Source organism: Siniperca chuatsi, linkage group LG6 (assembly GCF_020085105.1).
Source record: "Siniperca chuatsi isolate FFG_IHB_CAS linkage group LG6, ASM2008510v1, whole genome shotgun sequence".
NCBI classification, from domain to species: Eukaryota; Metazoa; Chordata; class Actinopteri; order Centrarchiformes; family Sinipercidae; genus Siniperca; species Siniperca chuatsi.
The window spans coordinates 10,431,077-10,456,489 of NC_058047.1; the positions used below are offsets into that span (position 1 = coordinate 10,431,077).

Genomic DNA, 25,413 nt, shown 5'->3' on the forward strand with positions numbered 1-25,413 from the left:
TTCGAGGATTGATGGACTTGTTGTGAAACTAATGGACATAGGTCATGTAATCACAGAAACTAGTGATACAGTAACTGTTAGTCATATTAAAAAAGGTGAACACAGGACATGTCTCTGAGCCTGACTTCTACATCACTACTTGTTTGGTAAAGCAGATTTTTTCCACAGCACATGTCACAGGTTCCTGTATATACAGCCTAGAAGATCAACCCAGAACAGATCATCATGAATTATTTACTTGTTAAAGGTACCCATCACCTGTGATGCCTTTTAGCCAGCAGAAGAAGGGAAGTTACAGATGAAGTGTATATTACATGAGTTGAGAGAAACTTTTCAACCATCTTGAGTCATGAAATGAAAAAGGAACATGAAATATTTCGATACACCAAAACGGAAATGAGACATGACTTTTTTTTTTACCTTGCTGAAAATGTTGACATTTCTTGATTGAAAATAAAATTATGCCATTACTGAGGTAGACCATTACCATACAGAACTTCAGAATTGATACCCCAAAATAATATACCGTATCTGATACCAATTTTACATGTTAACATAAAACATCTGAAAAGTTTCAAAATGTATTTGCTGTGGGATATTTGCTGTGGGATCTCAGGTCACAGGTATAAAGAGATAAGGTTATCTAGAAAATAGCTAAAACTTGACAATAAATGTTAAAATTGATTATTGACAAAAAAAAAGATTGTCTAGTATTTTCAATCTACTGTTACACTGATTGTAAGTCTGGACCAAAGCATAATTTTCACATGTAAAATAAAATAACTCTCCTCAGGATTGTGGACCAGGCCTCAGGTACAGAGATCGCCTCATTTCCCATCTACAAGGTGCTGTTCTGTGCTCGTGGACGGGAGGGTTCGGTGGAAAGTGACTGTTTCTCTTTCACTGAGAGTTACCGGAGTTCTGAGGACTTTCAGATTCACGTCTTCTCCTGCCACATTAAAGAGGCCGTGAGTTGCAAACATGTATTCCACATTACAAACTGCAGCTCAACATGGTTTTCACTATGCCATGGGGCACTTAATCCCATAACATTTAGATACAAGTTGGCTTTAAAGGACGGTGATGACTGCATTGATTTTGTCAAAATGTTTATTCCAGGATGTGTAAACCAGAACCCCACTAGATGACTGGATGTTCAGTGACGTAAGGTGTAAGACTTTATGTTGCGCAATTATACTAAAAAATAGCAGATTAAGAGAGCTGTTTAGAACAGGAAACAGAATTATTAAAAAGCATTTTGGAGTAAGATTTGGAGTAGTTAATCAAAATTTTGCCTTCCACCGCCACCGTATCATTTAAAAGTACAAGGTTGGTAAGTAGAAAGAGAATGAGACACTGCTGTCTGTGGCAGTTAAGAAAAGCAAGATGCCTCTGGTTTCCTTTTTAAAAACGTGACGTCATGTCAAGTAAGCGATGTTGCTGCCCTTACAGATATCATTTAAAGCCATCATGATATACCAGAAGAGTGGAGGGCACAAGATCATCCACCCATTAACAGTATTGAATAGAGTACACCTCCATAATCAGTGTGTACTTGTATATAGTGAATTCATTCTCAAGTGGCAGAACTATGAAGCTGACTACAGGCACTGGACTCTAATAAACATAATACTGTACTGACTCTGGTAAACCAGCTGAGTGCACTGTTGTCTTCTTTTGTATTTTCTAAATAATGCCCAGTCTATTCTACTCTTGTCTTTATTACTATCCTTTTATTTTCATGTCCTATTAATTTTTATTTGCGTATATCGATTCTATTTACCCATTTTCTTTTGCAGCATATTATTGTGTTTAGATGAGTCTATTCCAATTAGATTTTATCCTTTTTTAAAAAGCAACAACAAGTTATTTTCTCCTCCCCACCTCCTAATCTTTTCGTACTTCCTTCTCCTTTTAGTCCTATAAAGCTTCTGCTTTTCTTTTCCTTTTCCATCCAGGTGAGTCGTATCCTGTACAGTTTCTCCACAGCCTTTCGCCGTTCTTCCCGGCCGGCAGACATCAGGGACACGGCACTGTCCAGTCCGCCTGACGGTGACCTCTACACCTTCACTGTCTCGCTGGAGATCAAAGAGGATGATGGCAAGGGCAACTACAGGTACTTGGTCGTACACACGGGCAGATACACACTTTAATTAAATGATACAGGTGTCTCTGAGTATAATGCTTTTATAAATTTACAAAAAGTAGGAGTGGATATCTTCATATCTTTTACATTATATGTGAAAAGACAATATGATGGTGCTACAGTAAAGTATGCTCATTATTCCATTTTTTTGACGAAAGCTCTGTGATATAATTACAAACACACAAAAACACATACTGTTTGTGTCAGCTCAGGACTGTTGGTATCACAGATAAGTTGGTAGTTTAATGTGCTGCCGCAATACTGTTTTATCTGACTGTTATTGTTCATCTGTAAAGTGCATAAAGGTTATCGGCACAGTAAGACAATTTTTCCATTTTCACAAGCCATCATATATTGAGTATTTTAGAGATGGATTTTCATTTTCTGTTCTCCTCTGAAATAAAATGGCCCAATAGCTGCTCTGAAAGCACAGCAGATGTCCATATTATATAATGTACTCAAGACTTGAGGGAAGACATGTCACATTTTATCTTAAACTGGGTTAGTCATACTAAGGTAATTAATCTTTTTTCAAAGAAGAAACTGGCATATAGACAGAAAACAATAACATAAAACAAGGTACATTTGAAATACACTTAAAATACATCATAGAACATCACAGTACAACAATACACAAAATCAAAATGGAATCACATCTAAGTCCCTAATGTTATGTATAACCTTCTTCCTCTCCACAGTCCAGTGCCTAAGGACAGAGATAAGTTTTACTTTAAGCTGCGACAGGGTGTTCAGAAGAAGGTCGTGGTTTCAGTTCAACAAATGTGCAACAAGGAGCTGGGCATCGAGAGGTGAGGATCACTGTAAAAAGAGAAGATGCATGACAAGGTCCTAGTAACCTTCCACTGGGGTCTTTATTGGGGTTGGGGGCTGTGTCGCAGGTGTAATACAGCATTTATTCCTCACCCCATTTTAATGTTATGTACTGTATAGTTTAGCTTTACCCAAGTTAATCTTGCACTTGGTTTTCCAAAAGTCAGGACTTGCCGGCCATCAAATGTCTACATCTCTATCCTTCCTTGCACTAACCCTTTGCTTTTTGGGGTTGTTTTTGTACACGATTGGTTTTACTTACTATTCTTTGAGAAGAGGTTTGCCTTTTCAACTATGTTGGTGTTGTACCACCAGAGTTTGGAAGGCAGCTGTTTCACCAGGACAAATGAGCTGAACTAAAGGAGGTAATGATGTAGAGCTCAAAAACACTGCTCTAAACATGCTGGGTATACACACAGCATACAACATCTATAGCCTTGTTATAAATTATACAATGACTTTCCAGATGAAAGCACCAGACTGCTTGAAATGGCTTGCTTTCACAAGGACAGTGCACACATTCAGTGGTTGAAATATTGCAGAGGGAAGGCAATATAAGAACAACAAAAAAAGTAAAATGAGTCACGCCACCCAAATAGAGCATAATAAAAATAACGCCCCGACAGATTAGTACTGGTGTACTTAAATTACTTTTGACTTCCTGCAGTCTCTCTCGTTTTTATGACAGCACCAAAGAACTAGGTCATCTTCATCACTCCCCCTTTTCTTCTTCATTCCCATTCCCTCCTATTGCTATCACAGGGAGCTAGACACCTGTCCTCTCCTTTATTTTTAGTGTCGATTAAAACCCCTATTATTTAGAACTGATCCTTTCTGAGGTGTTGGCCCATGTTCGACAACACTTTAATATTCATTTTTGTAATTGTCTTAATGGTTAATTCTTTTGAAATGCTGTATGGTTTTGCATCATGAGTTGTGTTGAAGCAGTACATTATGTTCTGTGTTAATCCTGAATAGCTGAATGACACCTTTGTTTGGAAAACATTGCCTTTTACCTGGAAGTCTTTCTATCCACGCTTACTGATCTTGTTGAAATGTCACTTGGCAAGACACTTCACCCATATCTTTCAAACTCCATATGAACTATCCTGGGTTAGTGCTGGGTTAACTGTAAATGTATTCTTATGTAATGCATTTCTGAAACTGAGAGATTCCCATGCTGACCACATGATGGCACCTCCAACCTAAAGTTGAAGGGACTTTACTATAACAAGTGATTATGTTGGAGTGGTGTAATGTACTGGAAACAGCATAAACCATGTTGCTTTAGTATAGATTTGATGGAGGACTTGATGGACGAATTTTATACTTGAAGGGGTCAGGCCATAGCACATCCTGTCCAGGTCTGCTCCAGGCCAGTGGTGGCAGGGAGAGCTGGGTGTTTTAACACTCTGAAGGGATTAGACATGCTAGGCTACATTCTTTTAAGAACTGCAAGAGCCAGTATTGCGCATTGGGCAAGTCTTATATTATCTTGGCCAAAATTTTAATTATCTTGACAGGTTATCAAGATAATTAAAATTTTGGCCAAGATAATATAAGACTTGCCCAATGCGCAATACTGGCTCTTGCAGTCTTGTGTCTAGTGTCAGCTTAATAGCTGAAATACCTGAAAGATTATAATGCATTATGAGTGTAGTTTGGTTAATTGATTTTGTTTCCATATTCCAGTTACCGTTTCCGTCCCAACTAACTTCCAACAACTAGACTCTGCTATTGAATGCAGACTGTAACGCTGCAGTGGAATTAGTAATTATTGATTTGTAATATTAACTCCTGTGTCTTCCTTCTAGGTGTTTTGGGATGCTGCTGAGTCCAGGACAGAAAGTCTGCAACAGCAACATGCATTTACTGGACATGGTGAGCAGAACCCACCTTAGCTCATTTTATTGGTGAGATACAGTTAACAGTACCTCATGACAGCTGAGAGCGGCATACCTGTCTTATCAAATAACATATCAGCCTTTTTATTTTTTTGGTTAGACCTAAATTTGCACATCCAGTGTTACCAGACCTGCAGGTTAATAATCTATTCACCCACTTATTATTGGCCAAGTACTGTACTTCCTTCACCCTTGTTTTTTTCAGTTTCTTTGTCCCAGTTTATATTTGTATTTATTTTTTTCAATTAATAATTTTACAAAAACCTTAAATGTCTTGTAATTTATAAAAAGTACATAAGCCATGCATTAATACTTGCACAGGAATCGATGGGGAGGAGCTCTGATGGGAAGGCCTATGTGATCACAGGAACATGGAACCCCAACATGGCGGTCTTCCAGCCGCTGAATGAAGACACACCTAAAGGTGAGGCGAGTTATTGTCCCTCTAACTGTTATGTCACACAGTTGCAGTTGTATGTCACTGAGCAAAATTAGCAACCTTTTGACTTCAAAATTAACTTTAATACTTACAAATTAAGTTACAATGCATAAACACTTGTTGGTAAAATGTTTCAATGCAATTTCCTTTTTCACTAATTCTAGTGCACATAGCAGCGATTTGTTGGCTGCCAGTAAAATGTTAGTTTGGTTCTTTTTGAGTACTTGTTTTGCTGCATTTATAGTCTGTGCCAAGTGGAACCCACCAGTGCCTGTTTACTGGTTGTACACATACATATGAAGTAGGAATTATTTCCATACATTATTGTCACAAATGAGATGTGGGACTGCATAAAACTCAAGGTCACGTCTGGGAATTATGCAGCGCTTGCATTGCAGCTTGGATGTGATAATTGCCTTCATCCATTCTCAAGCATAACATAGTCTCGTACCTGGCCTTGTGACCCATTGCTTGACAAAGCTTTGCATTTTTTTGCACATTGAAGCGTGAACACATCGTGTCAGGCAGCAGAGCCAAGAGAGCTGTGGACACTCACTCGTGTGAGAAATAGAATTAAAAGCAGCATTTTGAGGAGATTATTATTATACAATTCACTTTGCAGCCCTGTCTGGCATTCTTATAGCTGTGGAGGTCTTATACACTTTGCTCCTTTTTATTGACTCTTTGGCATGATAAGGCTCCTCATAACACAAGTTGATAACATATATACAACACATGTATATGTTATTGGATCAAAAACATTGAGGACATTAAATACTGCAATATGCAGGATTATTCTATTCCACTCACAAATAATATATACTGATAATATACTCAGTTGATGTAATACTTCTAAATGTAGTTATTAAGTTAGAGAAAGAGGGAGGGTTTATTGATTTGGTCATCACTGTTTTCTGAATATTAACATCTAGAACCTGAATTGAACAAGAACATTAAAAATATTCATGATTTAGGTACACACACAAAAATTAAAAAATCCTGGATCCCAGTGGAGTGTATCCAGGGCAGGCAGAGAGCTTGCCTCACCAAATCCATTACAGCTAACAAGCTGACCAGACCACTTGGCAACTTGCTGACTCGAAGGCTCTGAGAATTTGACTTGAAGGTGGATGGCAGGTCTATCAAAGCAGTCTACCTCATGGGAGTCAGTCATGAGAATAACTTCAACACACGTTTGTGTGTGTGTGTGTGTGTGTGTGTGTGTGTGTGTTACTGGCAGAGAGAAGTCAGAGACGTAGTTTATAGTTGTTACGAAAACTTTGTAAAATCACACTTCTAGTTAAATAGTTAAATAATTTATAGAAGAGAAATACCATTTAAAAGTTTGATTAGAAGCAATTGATGCAGTGTTTGAAAGTTTTTTTATACTTTATCACGTGTGATATCATGTGTGAAGTGGAGATTTTGAAACTAGTTCCCTCTGGAAGCACTGGTCAGGGTCAAAATTCTTGTTGATTAGTTTCATGTGAGCAAGGCAAGTAATTGGTTAATGGATCAATGATTAAGTTATTCAAGCTCTGGTGAAAATTTGCACACAATGGCAGCAAAAATTAAGCTTAAATAGTCTTGTTTATTCTTCCTTATAACAATCTGTACATAAGTTAGCATACTTTATCTACTATAGCTAAACTTTATTTTACTGGGAGACAGCCCACATGTCGAAGTGCCCTTGGGCAAGATACTGAAGGCTGTGCCTTTTGGTGTGAGTGTGTGTGAATGAGTTAGTTTCTTTGTACTGATGAGTAGTTGGCACCTGCCATCAGTGTATGAATGTGTGTGAATGGGGTGAATGACATTAAATGTAGAGAGCTTTTGAGTGGTCGGAAGACTAGAAAGGTGCTATACAAGTACCATTTACCGTTTACCATAACTCTTAATATGACTTGTAGCCAACACTTGGGGAGCATGAACCATCTAAAGACATGTCTTTATTACAATAAGCAGTAAGTATTTAAGCACCAGTGCCAAAAGTGTCTGAAGCTTCAAACAAGTCACCCCCCCCCCAAAAAAAAAATATATATATTATTTTTAAACCAGGAGTTTGCGCTTGCTACTTGCTGGTAGTTATTTTTTTGTCCCTCCACAAGTTGATTAAAATAATAAAACCTCCTTATTGTGAAATAACTTCTCTGTCTCTTCTCCATTTATTTATTTCTCCTTTTTTAATTAGACTGTCCCCAGAACAGAAGTGTTATGTTAGTTAGTTTGAGGCTCACATCTCTTTGTGTATGAAGTTCTTGTTGTATAAACCAAAACCTCTGATGTACTATGAAAACTGAAAAGTTTGTTAAATTCCAGGGCTCATCTAGCACTTTTTCCTTCTAACAAATTAATTTATAGGCTTAAGTTGTGAAGTTGGGGACATTAATGTTACGTTCTTATCCACTAGGGGGTGTGGCATCCCCACAGCAAACATGGCGAGGATTTCCTGCCTCCCAGTAGAAGCCAGTCAGATGAATAGCGAAATCTCAGTTACATTTATGGATTTCTAAATTCATTGTAAAGTTAGACTGTTTTACAAGCTCTGAGTATTTTTTGAAAAAGAAAAAACATGGCCTTCATAAATAATGGTTGGTTTTTTGCCAAAGAGGTTGGTTCAGACTTACTAATGAATACCAGCTTTTGGCTGGTGGACAATTCATAACCTGGTTACACTTTGAATGCTCTGAAAGCTGCACTGCACCTAGAGCTGTTTATCATGTCTACCTAACACTGTAATTCAAACTTTTTATTATATAAACAATGGACAATAGGTAAATGGGCTTCACTGACTGAAATCAGTGTTCTCTTTTACAGAGATTAATTCATATTAAGTAAGAAACAAGTCTTGCATAATGCCTCCACAGTAAAATGGTCTTTTTGTTGTTTTGCTTTTTCTTTCTGGTTTGCTCCAGATAAGCAGGTCTACATGACAGTGGCAGCGGACCTGGTAGTCACCGAGGTAGTGGAGCCAGTTCGCTTCCTGCTGGAAACTCTGGTCAGGGTATATCCATCAAACGAACGCTTTTGGTACTTCAGTCGCAAGACCTTCAGTGAGACCTTCTACCTCAAACTCAGACAGGTATCTCTACTTCAACTATTACAACCCTCACAGAACCTGCACCCACTTTCATACTTTACATATGCCCATTGTGGTTCAAATCTCTCTTTAAACCACAGTCTGACTGCTTGACTAATTAACTACGAATTAAATAAAGAGATTGGTGGGCTTCTGGTTTGTAACCTGGTTGATTTCTGGTTGTCAATTGCTAGATCAGGACAGTGGTAGAATATTTGCCTTTTAAAAGTTTTAGCCCATTTGATGATTGGTAGGTGGGCTCCTGAGACAATACCCATGTGATATCAAGGTGTAAATATCATAGAGAGTGAAAATAAGTGCAAAACAGAGTGTAAAACTGCCCACTAGTCGGTAGAAATGATAAGGTTCCTTGAATCAGAGACCAGATATAATAAACCTTATTATATCTCAATATGTATTGATAGCACCCTAAAAATTACATATATTGTGATAGTAGATATTATTGCCCTAATTGGTTGGTTTTCTTAATGATTTCAGTTGTATACGGGGAAGCTGGAAGTCAGTCAGAGTTGGAGGTGCTGAGAGAAACTATATAATGACATCATACTAAATGCAGGGTGACATTCATGGTTTTTGGTTTATTGAATGGTCAGGATAATTTATATAATAGTTATTAACAACAATTTACAACAGTTTTACAACGTTTTACTCTACAGCAGACCTGAACACCAGCATACTGTATGTCAAAGCAGCCAAAGCAACTACACAGGCAACAACACTGAACTAATGCATGAGAACTGCAAGGAGAGGAAGAGAGATTGAAAAGGTGCCTGAATGCGGGCGAGAGATGTGACCCATGACCAGGTTACCAGGTTATTCAGTGGGATACTTCCTCTAAGACACCAATGTGTTTGCGCGCGATAGAAAAGCTCCGACCTGCTGCGAGTCCACATCACGAGAAATCTAATAATAACCACAAATACTTGTGTACTACACATATAACCTATATCTCAGTAGGAAAGGGGAAACATTATATAACTTGAAACTTTTTTTTATCAATTGATGACTTTCATAATGCCTGGTTTTAGGGGGCGCTGCAGCGCCCCTACTTCACGCGTCCATGTATGCATGATCAAGAAGATGGTTTAATATTTATCATAAAGACGTTTTTGCCAGTTTGCATTTAATCAGATTTGTTGACAGAAGTTTGACTAATATCTTAAAATGAATGTGATAATGATTTGTTTATGTTATAATTAAGGAAAGAACACCTTTGATATTATTTGTCAATGTATATAACAGAGCCAATTCATTATATCATGATTGCCCAAAGCATTCCAAACCACTGTCCTTATTGTAATAAGAGCTCCAAATAGTAAAAAATAAACTAAATATAAAAATGTAATGGCATAAATAAAAGAACTGAAATAGTCTGAGGAGAGACCTCTGGCACAGAAAGTTGTCAGCCATATTGCTTTCACAAGGTTATTTAAGTCAAGTCAAGTTTATTGATAGAGCCTAATATCACATATGTCTCAAAGGGCTTTACAGCCCAAAACGGCATCGCTTGCCATCTCAGCCCAAGCTCTCCACAAAGACCCAGGGAAAATGGAGTAAGTGGATGGGCAGCTTAGAGGATGTGTGGAGTGGAGGAGGAGGTCAGAGCAGGCATCTTGAAAAGGCGATGGTGTGTCAGTGACCAGTCAAATGCTGTACCCAAGAGAGCTGAAACATTTGGTTGTTGTAAGAGCTAAAGATATGTGCTGAAAGATGCAAATGTCTCATCAGCTGACTTTCATTTCTCTCTTTCCATCTGTGCATCTCCCACTTTTGCCTCCTCTTTTAGTCTGCCTCTCATTGTCAAGCTGGTGAATTGATGTTCAACATATTATTCCCTCCCCCTCCTACAACACAATTTCTGTCAGATATCTTTGTACGGTAAAATATAGTTGTAAAGCAACATTTGTATCCTTCATGACAAACATAACACACCCTGAAATGTCTGCCCTTTTGAGTTTCCTCATAACTTGTCTGATTAAAAAGTGCTGAGACAGAGTGAAGAATGCACATTCACATACCTCCCACCAACACAAGGACACCCAGCCTTAGCAGTTGCTGCAGGTGCTTAAAAAAATACAGTAAAGCTGTAAGCTTCCTCTCTCCTGTTAAAAAGCAGATCTTCTTTAGTAGGCTGTGGGGAGCTGGCAAAGCAGTGGAGTGTGGGGAAGCTTTGGATTGTAGGGAGCTAATAAGAGGCTCTGTCTCATTATTGGCATGTGGGTAATTAACAGCGGCCGTCTGACTCGTCTGCCTGATTGCCTCTCTAGTTATCTCCTCAGTAAATGGAAGAGTGTTGGACTGGTGCTGTGGTTAAGAGCTAATTAAAAGATAATATTTTGTGGATGTTTTTTGTGGAAGATGGCAATCAGAGGTGATACACACATATAAATGAATATGTAGTCCTATTGTCTTATTTTGCCAAAAACTGTCATTAGCCAGCTGGAGTACCAGGGAATCATTATCTGTGCCAACTTCTCAGAATGTTTTCTGTGTCTGCTTGCCTGGAAAATGTATTTGGTGTCTGCTTTACTGGGAAACAAACCTGTCAGGGCTGTAAGCTGTTGATTTGAAGATTGAGTCTTGTCAAGTTCAAGTCAAGACCAGAGTTACACAGGGTTGAGACTAAGTCAAGACTAGGACTGAAGAAAATGTACATTTCTTTCCAAAAGCAATATTAAAGATTTTGGATTTTCTGAAAGGTAGCCCTTCAACATTCATCTATACAAAATTTGAGCTTTACATACATGTTTCTGCAAGTGAACAAATTTATTCTAGATGCTGGAATATAAAAAAGAAAATCTAAATATCAGTTACCAGTTTGTATGTTTTTAAGATAAGCAAGTAAAAATTTGAGCCAGCATTCAGAAATTGATGGAACAAACTGCAGAGTGATACCAGTGGTTTTTGAGAGAAATGCCACCCTTGTTTAAGATGACAACAGTCGAAGATTGCTTTGTAACCGAAAAACACTTGGTGATGTTACAAAGACCCATTAACTGTTAAAGCAGTCCTGTTATTTTGTGGGGTAAAATGGTATTCATCTCACAGAATAACATTTAGCAGAGAGAGCTGTTCTTTCTTTATGTATCAACAAACAATGTTGGCTAATCCTTTTTTTCTCTTCTTTCTTTTTCTTAATATAAATCCACAGTAGATGATGCTGTGCCTTCTTTGTCCCAAATTTCTGTCACAATGTTATCAGTGTTAATTCATTTGTTACCTAAACCTCCTCGGATTTTCTCTAGAAATTAGCCAGGCTTAATATTATCTATCAATTTGTGCTCTCATCACTGACTTGAGTTAATCATTAGACACCATGCAAGTGGGCAGATCAATGCAGCTCATTGATCCATTCTACCAGGTGGAGGAGAGACAACAGCAGTAATTGAATAGACCAGAAATTAACATCAGTAGCTTATGACACTCATGGTCAAGTCTTCTTGTGTCTTAATTCTCTTGTGCGTTTCTTTAGTCCATTATAATGGCTTTAAGGAGTAGTTAAAAGACTTAAAAATGTTAGAACACTTAAAAACTTGTTGTAGTGATCATTGTTATACAATACTGGTTATGTGTTAGCCTAAACTTTTGTAATGGTATCTGCCCAGCAGAAACAGAGCAACATGGGCATCCCATTTACACTAGTCCTAGATATCTGCCTGTCGAATGCAAGTCTAGTATAGTAAGTATAGAGTTTTATTCTTACTTCGGTTTACTAACTCCTGAGTGAAAATAATTTATTGATTATTTATTTTATTCATTTGAGTGTATGTTCCAACACACAATTTCACACAAAATGCACAATGCAAAATGCATTTCATGACTGAAAAGTAGCCGGGATAAGAAAAATCTTAAACCAAAGAAATACAGGGATGGTCTACCAAGTCTCAACAACCTTTTGCTACAAAAATAAGAGAACATAGTGAAAACACACTCCTATTCAATCAATGATAGTTGGCTGAATCGTTTTACATAAACAGTTCATTCTGTACAATTTTTCTATCTTTTTACATTTTCTTACTCTATCCATACCCGTCATCATTTTGCACTGAGCAGGTAGTGCGTGGTCAGCTTGTTAGCTGCCAGTGGCTGTCTGTGGTTTTATATGGCTTTTCTTGTTCACCACTGTGACTTCCGCTAGGTTGATGGCTTAACTGAGGGGCTGGCCTGAAAAATCCTGGCATCCAACCTCAGTTCAGTTGCAGCAGGCTCTCTGCTGCAGATGGTAGTGCTCTTCCCCAATTCCTCATGGGTCTTTTTCGTGTCATCTGGTGGGACAGTGAGCTCTGGCCTGACGGATTGGTCAGACAGTTGGTCAATGTCAGGTCTAAGGATGGTCATGCTGATTGCCTTTTTGTGATTTAACCTCACTGCCAATCTCATACTGTCACAAGGATACCTGCAGGTGTTCTCTCTGGGGCTGGGACTGCTGTCAATCCTGGACAAATGAGAATGGATGGTATACTGGCTGGAGGAACTCTGTGCAAGTCCATGGCTCTGGTGCTTCTTTGGCTGCCTTAATATAGCCTTTGTCCTTAATGCTGTAAATGAACACTTTCACACTGGATAATCCTCCTCCTCCTAGCTTTCGTGTGATTGAAGGCATCAGTGATCTCTGTATGTAAAAGCATTTTAAAGCTCTTTATTGGACATTCATTGAGCCTCTCGAACCCCTGTAGCATCTGGTTGTCTGGCGCTGATGTACCCTAGTTGTTTGGGTCAGTTCTTTTATGAAGTACTGTACGTTGTTGGGGGCTGCTCACATGGAGTATATAATTAACAAGAATTACTTTACAGAAGATAAGCATCTCTGTGTTCACTAGTAATTAACTAGTCACAGTAATAACTAGTCAAACAAGGCTTTTTTAAAAATGTATTTGTACCTATAAGCAACAGAAAACACTACTTGTCAAACCTGCTGATCAACTTATTTTTTCAAATTTGTCAGAGTGGTTGCTTTTGTGTTAACATTTAGGTCACAGTTTGTACCTCCTAACTAAAGCAGCACATGCTATTAATGTCTATAAAGAGACAACAGTGTACATCTTCACATTTGTATTTATGATCCATATAGCTTAATATAAATTTGCAAAACTGCACTGCAAATGTCTGTCAATCATTCTGTGGTCAACATAGCAACATTTTATTGCCAGTTGCAACTCTAAGTTTGCTAATACTGTATATTAGCATTATTAATTATATTATTTTTTTTTTAAATATATTTTTCTTTAAGATTGATGATTTTTCTATTTTTATTTATACGTAAGATTTTTCACCAAAAAACTTCTAAATTGAAATAAGTCTGACTGTGTGTATGTATTTATGCATGTGTTTGTATGTGTGTATGTATACAGCAGGCACCAGAGAGAGTGGGTCAGCGCGATGCTGTGTATGAGGTGGTGAGTCTTCAAAGGGAGGCAGAGAGAAGCAATGAAGGAAGAGGACAACTGGCCTCGCCCACTGAGGAAGAAGAGGCTGATGAAGGTATGGATATTTCTCTTTTTTTTCACTCTCCTTCTTTCCTCAGTTGCTTGGTTTCTACACCTCTTACTCTTAGTTAATCATATACAATTCATACTAACTATACCATAGTACATAATCACCAATAATGCAAATTCTTTTAAACTTTGAAAAGCCACATAGGCTTTCTCTCTCTGTACATGTTTGATAAGATGCCAGAATTCTTCATCAGAATGCCTCCGCCCAAATACACACACATACTGTATATATTCACATGTGCGCATACCTCAAGTCAGTGTTCATTTGTATTCCAAATCTTGCATGATTGAAAAATGCGACCTCACATTGCATAGCGCTGTACAAATTCCTCATTGCCTTTAATATCAGAGAAAAACAAGACACCTCTGTGAACCTTCACAGGTACAAAAAAGAAAAGAATAGCTTTACCACAAATAGCTTGTCAGTGGGAGCATACATTTCCATTTTTTTTCTGGGTGGCATGTACGCTTCATCTAAATTAGATCATGTGTCCATATATTCAGTCTGAAATAGAGGTTTACCACCAATACACGTTTTTTGTTTTTGTTGTAGCAAGGCCTTGTCACAAGCACACGTGTACTATAGATTGGCTGACATGAATCAACAGTGAAGTTAAATTTTGTTTAGACACAAACATTGGCAGGGCTGTGTTTGTTTGTTTGAACATGTTTATGTGGGTCGTGTGTAAGTGAGTGTGGCAAGGCATGTGATAACACCATGTGGATAGATTGTGGGGAGTGAGGTTGAGTGTGTGTTTGTTTGCATATGTGTGAAAGAAAGGGCGTGTATTCTGTGTTTTACAACTGATTTTGTGTGTTTGTGTGTGTGTGTGTGTGTGTGTGTGTGTGTGTGTGTGTGTATGTTACAGTGTGAACAGCAATGACTGTAGGCAGAATCTCAGGGGTTTTGATAACTATGTGTGTGTGTGTGTGTGTGTGTGCTTGTGCGTCAAACATGATTGGTTTTGTGTGAAGCCTGGCCCAATCCTGTTAGGGCTTGTTGGCTTTTAGCACTATAGCACTGCAGTATCAAACACCCCCACACGCCCTTTTTGGGTAAAATGAACAGCTGCCTTCAGTCAAGCAGACCTGACCATGGATGCTTGTTTTTTGTTTTATGTTTCATTATATAATCTTTATAACCAGTTAAATAGCAGCAGTTGTTTAAATGTGCTAAAATGACAATAATATGAAAGACAAAAAAAAATTACAATTTTATCATTCCAAACATAGCTCTTGACCAATGCATCGATGCAAACAAACCACTTGGCATCAACCATCATCAATCAGAATAGAGTCACTTATCATACCATGTTGCTTGTGATATCAATTCCCTGTAAGTTTCTTGAATTAGACACTGAATCCATTAAATTTAAACATGTCCAGTTTAGGTGACAAGCCAGAGCAGCGTGGAAATGTTCCTGTCAATAATGGCAGCTATGCTAGAGGAATGGAGGCAAAACAGCAGTAACATTAAAAGCACCAACACTGGCTTTTAGACTCCAGTGGTTCCCAAACATGAGCCAGTTTCAGCCTACTAATATAAACAGGACTGGCATTTCCACCTGACCCCTGGCTCGGGTGTGCAGGTGTCGCAGATTAGGCCTGGCCACAATTCAGACTGCACGCTACATGATGTTGGTTTGGATGAAGGTGCACATTTCTATGTTCATTTAGCTGTTAGCCTATGACATTTTAACAGCTTTTTACAAAAGACTGCAGTTTTCTGGTATGATGATCAAAGCACTACAGTGGAATACTGACCTCAGCCCATATGAATGTGAACATAGAAAATATAAACCTCGAACAAAACATCCATTTTTCAAAATGAAATCAAAACTTTGGAACTTGGAAAAATGTTTTTCTAAATTTAAGTTAGTCTAACAGTCTCGTACTTTTTTACTTTGAAGCACTAAAAGGTATTAACAGAGTGGGAGGCAAAAGTCGTTTCTCCTATGTCTAGCTGCCGACTTGCCCAAAGCCATGAGTCAGCCACCAAGGCCGGAGCTGATGGCTTTCACCTGGCACTGTGGAAGCCATTCAGAGGGCTTTTTCTTTAACGTCCCTTTACTCCCCCAGAGTTGAAAATTAGAGGTGCTCAGGGCCATGGAGCTGGAGGTGAGCCTCATTGTAAGTACAAATGAATACACTCCCAGTTTAGATGCCACCCTGTGAGAAAACCATGGCCAGAAAACCATTCAATTCATGTGGATGTTTTTTCTTTCTTTCTTTCTTTCTTCTTGGAAGCTGCAATGTGGAAAATAGGCCTGAAGCTGACTCATTCTCTCTTTTTTTTCTTAGCTTTTCCTTTCACAGCATGCTTTGTAGTTGTTGAGGCACAATATTTTTAGGTTGTCCGTCCATATGTACGTATGTCTGTATGTCCGTCCGGACGTCCGTCCCATTCTCGTGAATCAATATCTCAGGAAAGCTAGGACATCTACTTCGACACAAGGATGAACTGATTAGAATTTGGTTGTCAAAGGTCACTGTGACCTCACAAAACATGTTTTTGGCCATAACTTAAGAATTGACCATATTTCACAGTTGGTCGGACAATGAATTGGTGACACTTCTGACTCAAAGGTCAAGGTCACTTTGACCTCAAAAAGACCTTGACAAACACGTTTTTGGCCATAACTCAAGAATTGATGCGGTAATTATGACAAAATTTCATGCAGATGTTTAATGGGATACAATGAAGAAGTGATGACATTTTTTTTACCCAGAAGGTCAAAGATCAACCCCAGTGTGACATCATTTATCGTTAATAAGTGAAACTATCCTGTATCTGCATAATACAACATATTAAAGATAGAACATCTTCATGGCACTAGTAGGGGATTTCTGCTCACTTTAATGCTGACAAAACCAATCCACTAGTGGCTTCAACATTAGAGAGATCCTATGTGAAAGTAATCCTACAGTGAATGCACAGCCCCTCTCCAGATTAAAAGGTAACAGTAATGGCCCTCGTCTTCAGTTTCTTTCATCACCTGGTAAATTGGCAGTGGCATTGGACTCACGCTTCCTCGCCACGTGGTCTAAGCCAATCTGAGGACAGAGGCAGCAGCTTTGTGCTGGGTCTGAACTATTTGAAGGGCTCATCAAGCATTTATAAAGACCTCAAAAAACTCCTGCTGAGGCTGTAAGGATGTATAGGAGCAGCAGTGCATTGAGCATAGTGGCTGCATGTTCTAGAGGAAAATGTCTTAACTCCTTATTTAATGTCATGGCCTTAGTAAAGGCTTGAGTGGGAGTGAATGATTTTGAATGAACACTTTTGAGGGCTGTTGCTGTTTGGTTTTGTTGTTATGGAATAACAATGTTATGGAAACACCTATTGTATTTATTACATCTAGACCATCAGGATGTCATGACATAATTTAATCAAGCAAGCCTTCGTTTTATTTAAAGACAAGGGCAAAAAAGACACATTTGTAGTAAGTTTTGTTTATGAATAATCAGTCATCTAGGTCATGGGATAGAATGAAAAAAGATAAGTGTTTAGAGACCAATAAGAGGGGTAAGTATTTGTTTTGTATTTATAGACCAGAATTAATAGAAAAAGCTTTGTCTACATTTGTTTAAATTTAAGAGTTTAAGGAGAAGATAGATTATTAGACTTAACCCTGGACCAAAACGACAGTATGTGCGTGTGTAAGTCACTTTAACTATCCAATTTTATATTTGTGTCTCGTCTCCTTTTTTTTCATGTGTAATAGATTTCTGCATCTGTTTGTGTGTAATATATACATACATACACACGTAGTACTATGAACCACACATGTTATCAGTATATCTGCTGGAAATACTGTGTGAATCTCTGTGTGGACTGTGTGTGTGTTTGTTCCAGTGGGCTGTCTCTGTCTGGGGATCAGTTCATCTCTCCAGCAGCAGAGCAGGCCAGACAGTCAATTAGTGCGTCTGCATCTAAACACAAGTGGTTCGCTGTGCTGATTGCCTCTTGTCTGCCTCACGAACCACCAGACAGAAGAACAGCAATAATGGAAAGTGTAGGCACTGCACAGGCACTCCTTCCTCCATTTGAGTGTGTGGTATCAATATTAACAGATTTTAAAATGTGCAATACAGTTGCCTTATAGAGACTGGTCTTGAAGATGTTTCATCACTTTCAAGACATAACAACGTGTCCTGTTGCCTTTGACTGAGTACTTAATACTGTGAGTAACATTTAAATACAAAGACAGCACAGCACACTCAGTTTTAGACAATGTTAAAGGCCTTGTCAACAAGGTGTTGTTCTGAGTACTGTATTCTCATGGACAAAGGTTACGGGTATCAGAAATGATCCATTTATGCTCTAAATGTCTGTTAATATCTGGGTGCGTTTGTGTTTTCTTGCAGATAGTGACAGTGAAATCTCCAGTGGGACAGGAGACGTTTCTAAAGACTGTCCTGAGAAAATCCTGGAGTCCTGGGGAGGAATACTCAACAGATGGTAAGATTTCAAAAGAGACAGAAAGGAAAAGGAAATTGAGAATTATTAAAATTTAGATGAATTTAGATGGTGCAAGACAGTTGGAAGCTGGGCAGAGAGAGGTAGAAACAGGGAGGAAAATGAGACACAGGATAAAGAGAAATATTGAGATTATGGAATTGTATATAGCTGGATGATCTAAAAGAAGAAAGAGTGGAAAATGTAGAGAAAGACAAGAAGAAATGGCGATAAAATTGGGGGGTTTGATAGGGAGATGGTTTAGAGGTGAATGGTGGAGAAATAGAGGGAGATCGAGTCACAATTTACCCTCAAATGAAAACCTTTTGTTCAAAAGTGTTTCCAGCTGTGCCAAAAATGTCAGTTTCAGTTAAATGTTAAAAACATTTGCACAAGACATCTAGAATGTGTCAATTTTTTGTAAAGAGCAATATTTAAAATTATAATGATAAAAATCAAGCATTCTAAAAATTAAATACAGTATTGGAACACGCAGATGCTCAATATTTATCTAGATTTAAAGAAACGTGAAAGTTTTAAGGGTAAAAAAATTTACATTGCCCAATTTATTCAAGTAACTTGTGAATAAATCACAGCAGCACCAACTTGCAAAGGGATACAGCAAGGAAAACAGTGTAAACAGAAAATGGAGCGTGAACTAGAGTAAATATACCATGGGGGTGTCATAAATGCAATCATATGAAACATGAATTTTAGCTCTTCGTCCTGTGTAAAAACACTGTAACATGACACATCAGGCAAACCCTGCTTCATACAGACTGTGATTTATAGTACAGGGCTGGGGTCCTCAGTTTGATTGTTTTTATCATCCCACTTAGTATGGAAAACAGTTCCTTTCAGATACAGCCATTAATTTATCTGCTATAGCACCTACAACAATTTTCATAACAACCAGCATTGATTCATACAGCTTTAGATACAGACACTGGCATAATTAACCGAATGAAAGATGTTTTGGGCTTTTCATTTGATTTCACAGCCTGTTTTCTTGCCATTGCATCAGCACAATGAAGTGAAGTAGTTTATTGGAAAACTGATTTCATATGGCCTCAATAAATGCATTCTGATGAGATTTCAAGCATCATTAAAAAGAGCTGACAGTGTGTTTTCAAAAGCAAGATATTTCCTCATGTGGGAGAACTCTTACAGCATGGCAGCACTGCAGTTAATACTCAACTCTAATACACGACAGTATTGTACTTGGTACAGTTAATATAACATGAGTATTTCAGTGTGACAGTCGCATAACTCAATTGGTCTTCATACTGTCACTGCACAAATGTCACCGTTACACATAAAGGACATAATAAAAAAACAATTATCAAATCTGTCCAGCTGCACTTCAAATTAATATTTAAAGTGGCTGAATTGGATTAAGTGAGATTATAAAATAATGGATTACTTCTGCGTGTGTGTATCAGGCATGGGAACCTGTCCACTCGTCCGAAGGGTTTGCCCTCGTTGGTTCGCAGTGGCATTCCTGAGCCACTCAGAGCTGAAGTCTGGCAGCTGCTGACCGGTTGCCACGACAACCACGACCTGCTTGAGCACTACCGCATCCTCATCACCAAGGTAAAGGCACACACACAGACCAGGGAGGGACAACTGCTTATAACAAGTTGCATTTACTGTACGCATTTCTCTTGTTTTTATGTGGAAGTATGTTAGCTGATACAAAACACATCCAGAATGTTTGCAGACTGCTCATACACAAATGGCTGTGTGTACTTAACTTCAATTTCCAAACATTTTTTTATCATATCCTGAGCTGAGGGCTGGTACGCCAACAAGCTATTATTGGTTTCCACTGGATTTCATGTCTCGGCATTAGCTCAAAAAGTGACTCCTAACGAAAGTCAAGAGTTATTTTAACTTACCGGGTATATGTGTGGCTTCTCTCCTCCTGCTCTGTATTCATCACTCCATGTAAACTTAAAATATGGAAAACAGTGTTCTCACAAGTTCTAGATAATATTAGCATATCATATCATATATCATTCCATTAATTTCACTTGTTTGTCTATGGAGATAGGAACCTTTAGCATACACACTGTTGAAAGTATTTTATCTTTCTCTGTGTGTGGATGTTTCCTTCACCATATAGTAGTTATATATAGATATAGTGCAAGTCTTGGTTGTGTTTTGGTGGAAACGAGATGAGTGGTGTGAATGGTTGTGTCATGTCAGTATGATGAAAATAAATTGGGAAATATTTTTCCTTATTGTGTCTACTGTAGTATGTCTGAGAGTACAAACATCACTGATATTGTTATTGTCATTAAAGCTGTTCCTCTGAACTGTGTGTCTTGTCGGAGAACACTCTCATTTAGCTGTGACATTTAAATGCAGGTGGGGCTGTCTTAGGACTATTATAGCTCGTGTTGGCCCTTGGCCTCTCAGGGAGCTTGCGAGAATTCAAAGTGAATTTTTGGACCTTTAGTATTTAACTGTTGGGTGTTCTTCGGGCTGTGTTCACATATAACCTACTTGGTGCAGTTTAACTTTGCCTGTTTGAGTTGATTTGAACCAAACCAGATTAGGTGGGTGAAAGCACCACTAACAACACAACTGGATTGTAGTTTACAATTTACACAATTCTTTCACTTTTTTTTGTTCTTTTCCAGAATGACTTACAACTTGTGCAAGACTAGAACAAAGTAACAGTAAACATGTCATCCAAAATAGGTAGCATAAACACCCAAATTGTTCTTACCGATATTACAGGCAACCAGCAGTAAGGGGGTCATAGTCAAAGTTAAAGGTTTAAGGTCAAAGCTTCAGTGGCCAGAGAGCTGAACGTTTTTTCCATTGGCATACATACTGAGCTGGAATTGGGTACCAGGCTATTAAACAGTTCTGAACTTTCATTGTTACACATTTTCAATTCAATTTTATTTATATAACGCCAATTCATAACAGAAGTTATCTCATTGCGCTTTTCCTATAGAGTAGAATTTTTTTTTATATATAGTAGAATATTAATTGTAGTGTTAATATTAATAAATTAGTAATAATAGGAATGACAGCTATAGGAAGAATAATGTCAGCATCAGTAACAGAGCCAATAACAACAACTGTAGTAGCAGTTGTCGGGAACACGGGGGCAGCAGGTGGCCCACAACCACAGATCCAGACCCCGCAGCTCCGGAGGCAGAAATACCTGCTGAAAGCGACAGAAGGAGAGAGGAGAGAAACGAAAAAGCACAGAACTACGGGAGAGAGAAGATATTGAGTTAGTAACATGCAGTAATGGGATAAAAATGCATACAGATGGAGAGGGAGAGAAGGAGAGAGGAAAGAGGCGCATCATGTGAAGTCTCCCGGCAGTCTAGGCCTATAGCAGCATAACTAAGGGATGGTTCAGGACTCACCCAAGCCAGCCCTAATTATAAGCTTTATCAAAGAGGAAAGTCTTTAGCCTACTCTTAAATGTAGTGATGGTGTCTGCCTCGCAAACCCAAACTGGGACCTGATTCCACAGGAGAGGAGCTTGATAACTGAAGGCTCTGGCTCCCATTCTACTTTTGGAGACTCTAGGAACCACAAGTAATCCTGCATCCTGGGAGCGCAGTGTTCTAGTCGGGTAATATGGTATTATGAGATCTTTAAGATATGATGGTACCTGACCATTAAGAGCTTTGTAGGTCAGGAGAAGGATTTTAAATTCTATTCTAAATTTTACAGGGAGCCAGTGCAGAGAAGCTAATATTGGAGAAATATGATCTCTTTTCCTAGTTTTTGTCAGTGCACGTGCCGCAGCATTTTCAAACAAACAAGTAAATCAAGTTCAACTGTGGGAGTATTAGTCATATAAATACACTGTTGCTGTTAATTATGAGTTGCACTGCATGAGACTACAGCTTGTATGTAATTTTTCCGTATGGAGTCACCTTTCAGTTAGTCACACATAGAGGTGCCTAATTATGATAAAGATAACAATCCATCACTGGGTAATCCAGTAAATATCTACTACTTTGCTTGATATATTGATATTTTGATGATTTCATAAATATATTATGAATGCCTTAGTTTCATGTTGTCTGTATTAATATTTTTTAGAGTTTTTTAACTACAACTGGCATTGCTATGCTAGTTTTCTATAGTTATAAATCATAGTAAAACTACATTTTTCAAATTTGATAGAGCAGTTGTGCAACCCAGATCTGTGACCCATCTTTGGATTTCTAGCAAGAGATTTGTAAACCAGTAGGTAAATTGACAAAGCCCCACTGGATCAGGCAGCAGTAGGAGGAGGTGATGTAAACACACAAAGCAGACAGAGAGCCTCGCTTTTATGGATAATACAATAGTCTTTCTCTTTGCCTCACAGAAGCGGGTGAAACTACCTGCCTCGATCAATAAGCAGACAGAGAGGGGGGGATAGATGGAAAGAAGAAAAATGGAGAGAGGGAGGAATGTGGACCCATAAATATGAGGTTGTAGTCACTGAGGGAGAACTGGAAAAAAGGAATGTGTGTAAACGTCAAGTGAGCTGGCAGATTTCTCTCTTTCCTGAGTCACATATTTTTAGTTGTCTTTCACCTACTGTGTAAATTTCTCTTTGTCTTTCTCAATCTTTCTGTTTCTCTCACCATCTTTATCTGGTAAATTGGGACAGTTTTTCTTTTGCTTTTTAAATCCCATTTCTCTACCTTGCTCTCTCTGTCCTTTCTTTCTCTTTCATCTTTTTTCCCTCTCACAACCCCTCACTTTTTTGTCTTATGTGCCAGCTCTCTTCATTGCTTACACTCATTCTTTCCTCTTTCATATAAGCCATGTTTTTCTATGCTTCTCTCTTTTTCTCTCTCTCTCTCATATATTACATAAGACCAAGCTTCTTTAGTTCAGCTCATTTATTGTCATTCGAATGTGTGGCCATGCCCACATCCTCTGTCTTGCTGGAGTAGTGATGGTATTGATAGGTGGGTGGCCAGGCTATTAATAGCTGCACCAAATGAATGGAACTGAGGGAAGATGGAGGCGGGAGGGAAAGAGGGAAGAGAGGCAAATGACAGCAACGGCGAGGAGCTTATTCCTCTCTGTTGTCTGGGCTCAGTGACAACGTTAATGCTGATTGAATTTTAAGTCATTGGACTCTCGCCCTTATGGAAGTGGTATCAGTGTCGTAAATCGGTGCTGTGTATCACCAGGGGTTCTAGATAGGTGTTATGTTAGTGACCCACAGCCTATGGGTGTTAAACCATGTGTGGTTTCTAAACCTAAACCTACATCACCAAAACAGATTTCTGTTTTTTATTTTTTTATTTATTGTACTTGATGATTGAACTGATTTTAATTGTGATTTTTGAGTTGTAGATTCCTAACAACAAAATACAATATCCAGCAATCATCAATTTAATTTCATGGTGCACTGCTTTTCTGATAGAAAATGAGCTACAGCATACAGGTTCTGTACCATAAAAGTGTGATTTATTTGTTTTTCATTTATATGTGCATACAACTGGCAACTTTCTTATAGCTGTTCCCAAACATCTTTGTAAAGGTCATAAAAAGTCAGGGGTTTATTTTAATGAAAGTACAGACACCCTGAATGAAATGTCCTTCAGCCTTCTATATTTCACCTTTAGGAATGAATCCTGTGCAGTTCTTCTCTAATATAATTTGCTGTAGCAGGCCCATGTTAGTGACACAGCAAAAAAAAAAGTTTAGATAGAAAATAGAGAAAAGGTTGCAGCATTTCTTCTGAAACCTATCTTAAGTTTGTATTCTGTTTGTGTCTACGTTTGTGCTGTAATATGCCACTTTCAGACAAGCGCGTTAAATGTTTTTCATATTTTCAGTACAAGTCGTATTTGTATGTGATTTAAGATCACATCTAATTTTCGACATTGAGAGAATATTGAGGCCTGGATAGATAAAGACATTTCATAATTTCGTAAACAGTTGATTCAAAGAATTATTTTCTGAGGTACTGTAGTTTATTTCATTCCCTATCTGTGGAGACTGAGAAGTTTAAAAACTACTCAGTATTTCACAGGGAAGAATATTATTGTAGAACTCCAGGAGCCTCCAAAGTGATCTTGTGACCTCTTGAGGGGTCTGTTCCCAAGATGAGAACCACTGGGTTAGACTAACTTACTAAGCATTTAGCAGCATGTGGCCTGTGGCCGTCTAGCTGGATATCATAGATTGCAAGTGTCATGTTCAGTGTTGTACTGCTCTCATTTACAGTCATCACACACAGAGTCACAAATACACACTATGTCACATACACCATGGCCTTAGGGCATCTGAGACATTCACAAATAACTCCTTTCTCGGCTGGCGCAGCACTGTGTTTGGGGTCTGGGTTGGGGGGTTGCTAGTGACATTTGAACAACCTTTTCGTCTTTCCTAGAGCTGAACAAGCCCAAGGTGTGCTGCCTCGCTTGAACCCACAGCTTAAAAAAGCTCAGCCAGCTATTTCCAGGTCTGCCTTTTCAAAGACCAGTCTTACTCATAGCACAGCCAGTGTGTTAGCAGAGGTCAGCATCTCTCCACAGGTACAACTGCTGTAATCAGAAGCCTGGAACAGCGTTTTCACTACAGCAGGCCGTAAGGAGCCTTATACTGTATGAAACTGAAGGTCTTCCAAGGGAATTGATTTATTTTTTTTTTTACTTTTCTTTTCAATGCTTTTGTACAATATCCAACATTTTTCTCCCTTTTTGTACTAATTATTAGCACTGTATATAATATTGTATATACAATATACGTATATTGTATAAATACTGATTCTAATTCTTCTGGAGCCTCATATTGAAACACTATACTATTTGGTTGATTCATATGCTTCTGGCCATGTAGATGGAGATGCAGTAGGTCTAATGTCACTTTCAGGAATTTATAAATGGAATCGAAAAGCATGTTTCTATATGAAAACCTGTTATTAATTATGATTCAGTTTCAGAAGCATCTCTTGATACCAGTCCTGCTACATACAGTATTGTGCCATCACTGTCTTTTGTTTGGGTACTGTGGCTGTGCAATGGCCCAACTCCTGTCCATCTTATTGGTT

General features: G+C 38.4%; 1 protein-coding gene across 2 annotated transcripts in view; it reads left to right on the forward strand.

The window, feature by feature from the left end:
• The window catches only part of rabgap1l (RAB GTPase activating protein 1-like), a 121,484-nt gene that overhangs the window by 9,271 nt on the left and 86,800 nt on the right, over positions 1-25,413 (forward strand). For both annotated transcript variants that reach the window (XM_044200444.1, XM_044200445.1), the window contains exons 5-13: positions 794-968; positions 1,959-2,116; positions 2,845-2,955; positions 4,792-4,858; positions 5,203-5,305; positions 8,236-8,402; positions 13,772-13,901; positions 18,284-18,377; positions 19,817-19,967. In XM_044200444.1, coding sequence (XP_044056379.1) covers positions 794-968; positions 1,959-2,116; positions 2,845-2,955; positions 4,792-4,858; positions 5,203-5,305; positions 8,236-8,402; positions 13,772-13,901; positions 18,284-18,377; positions 19,817-19,967 — 1,156 coding nt within the window. The remainder of the gene's footprint in view (positions 1-793; positions 969-1,958; positions 2,117-2,844; positions 2,956-4,791; positions 4,859-5,202; positions 5,306-8,235; positions 8,403-13,771; positions 13,902-18,283; positions 18,378-19,816; positions 19,968-25,413) is intronic.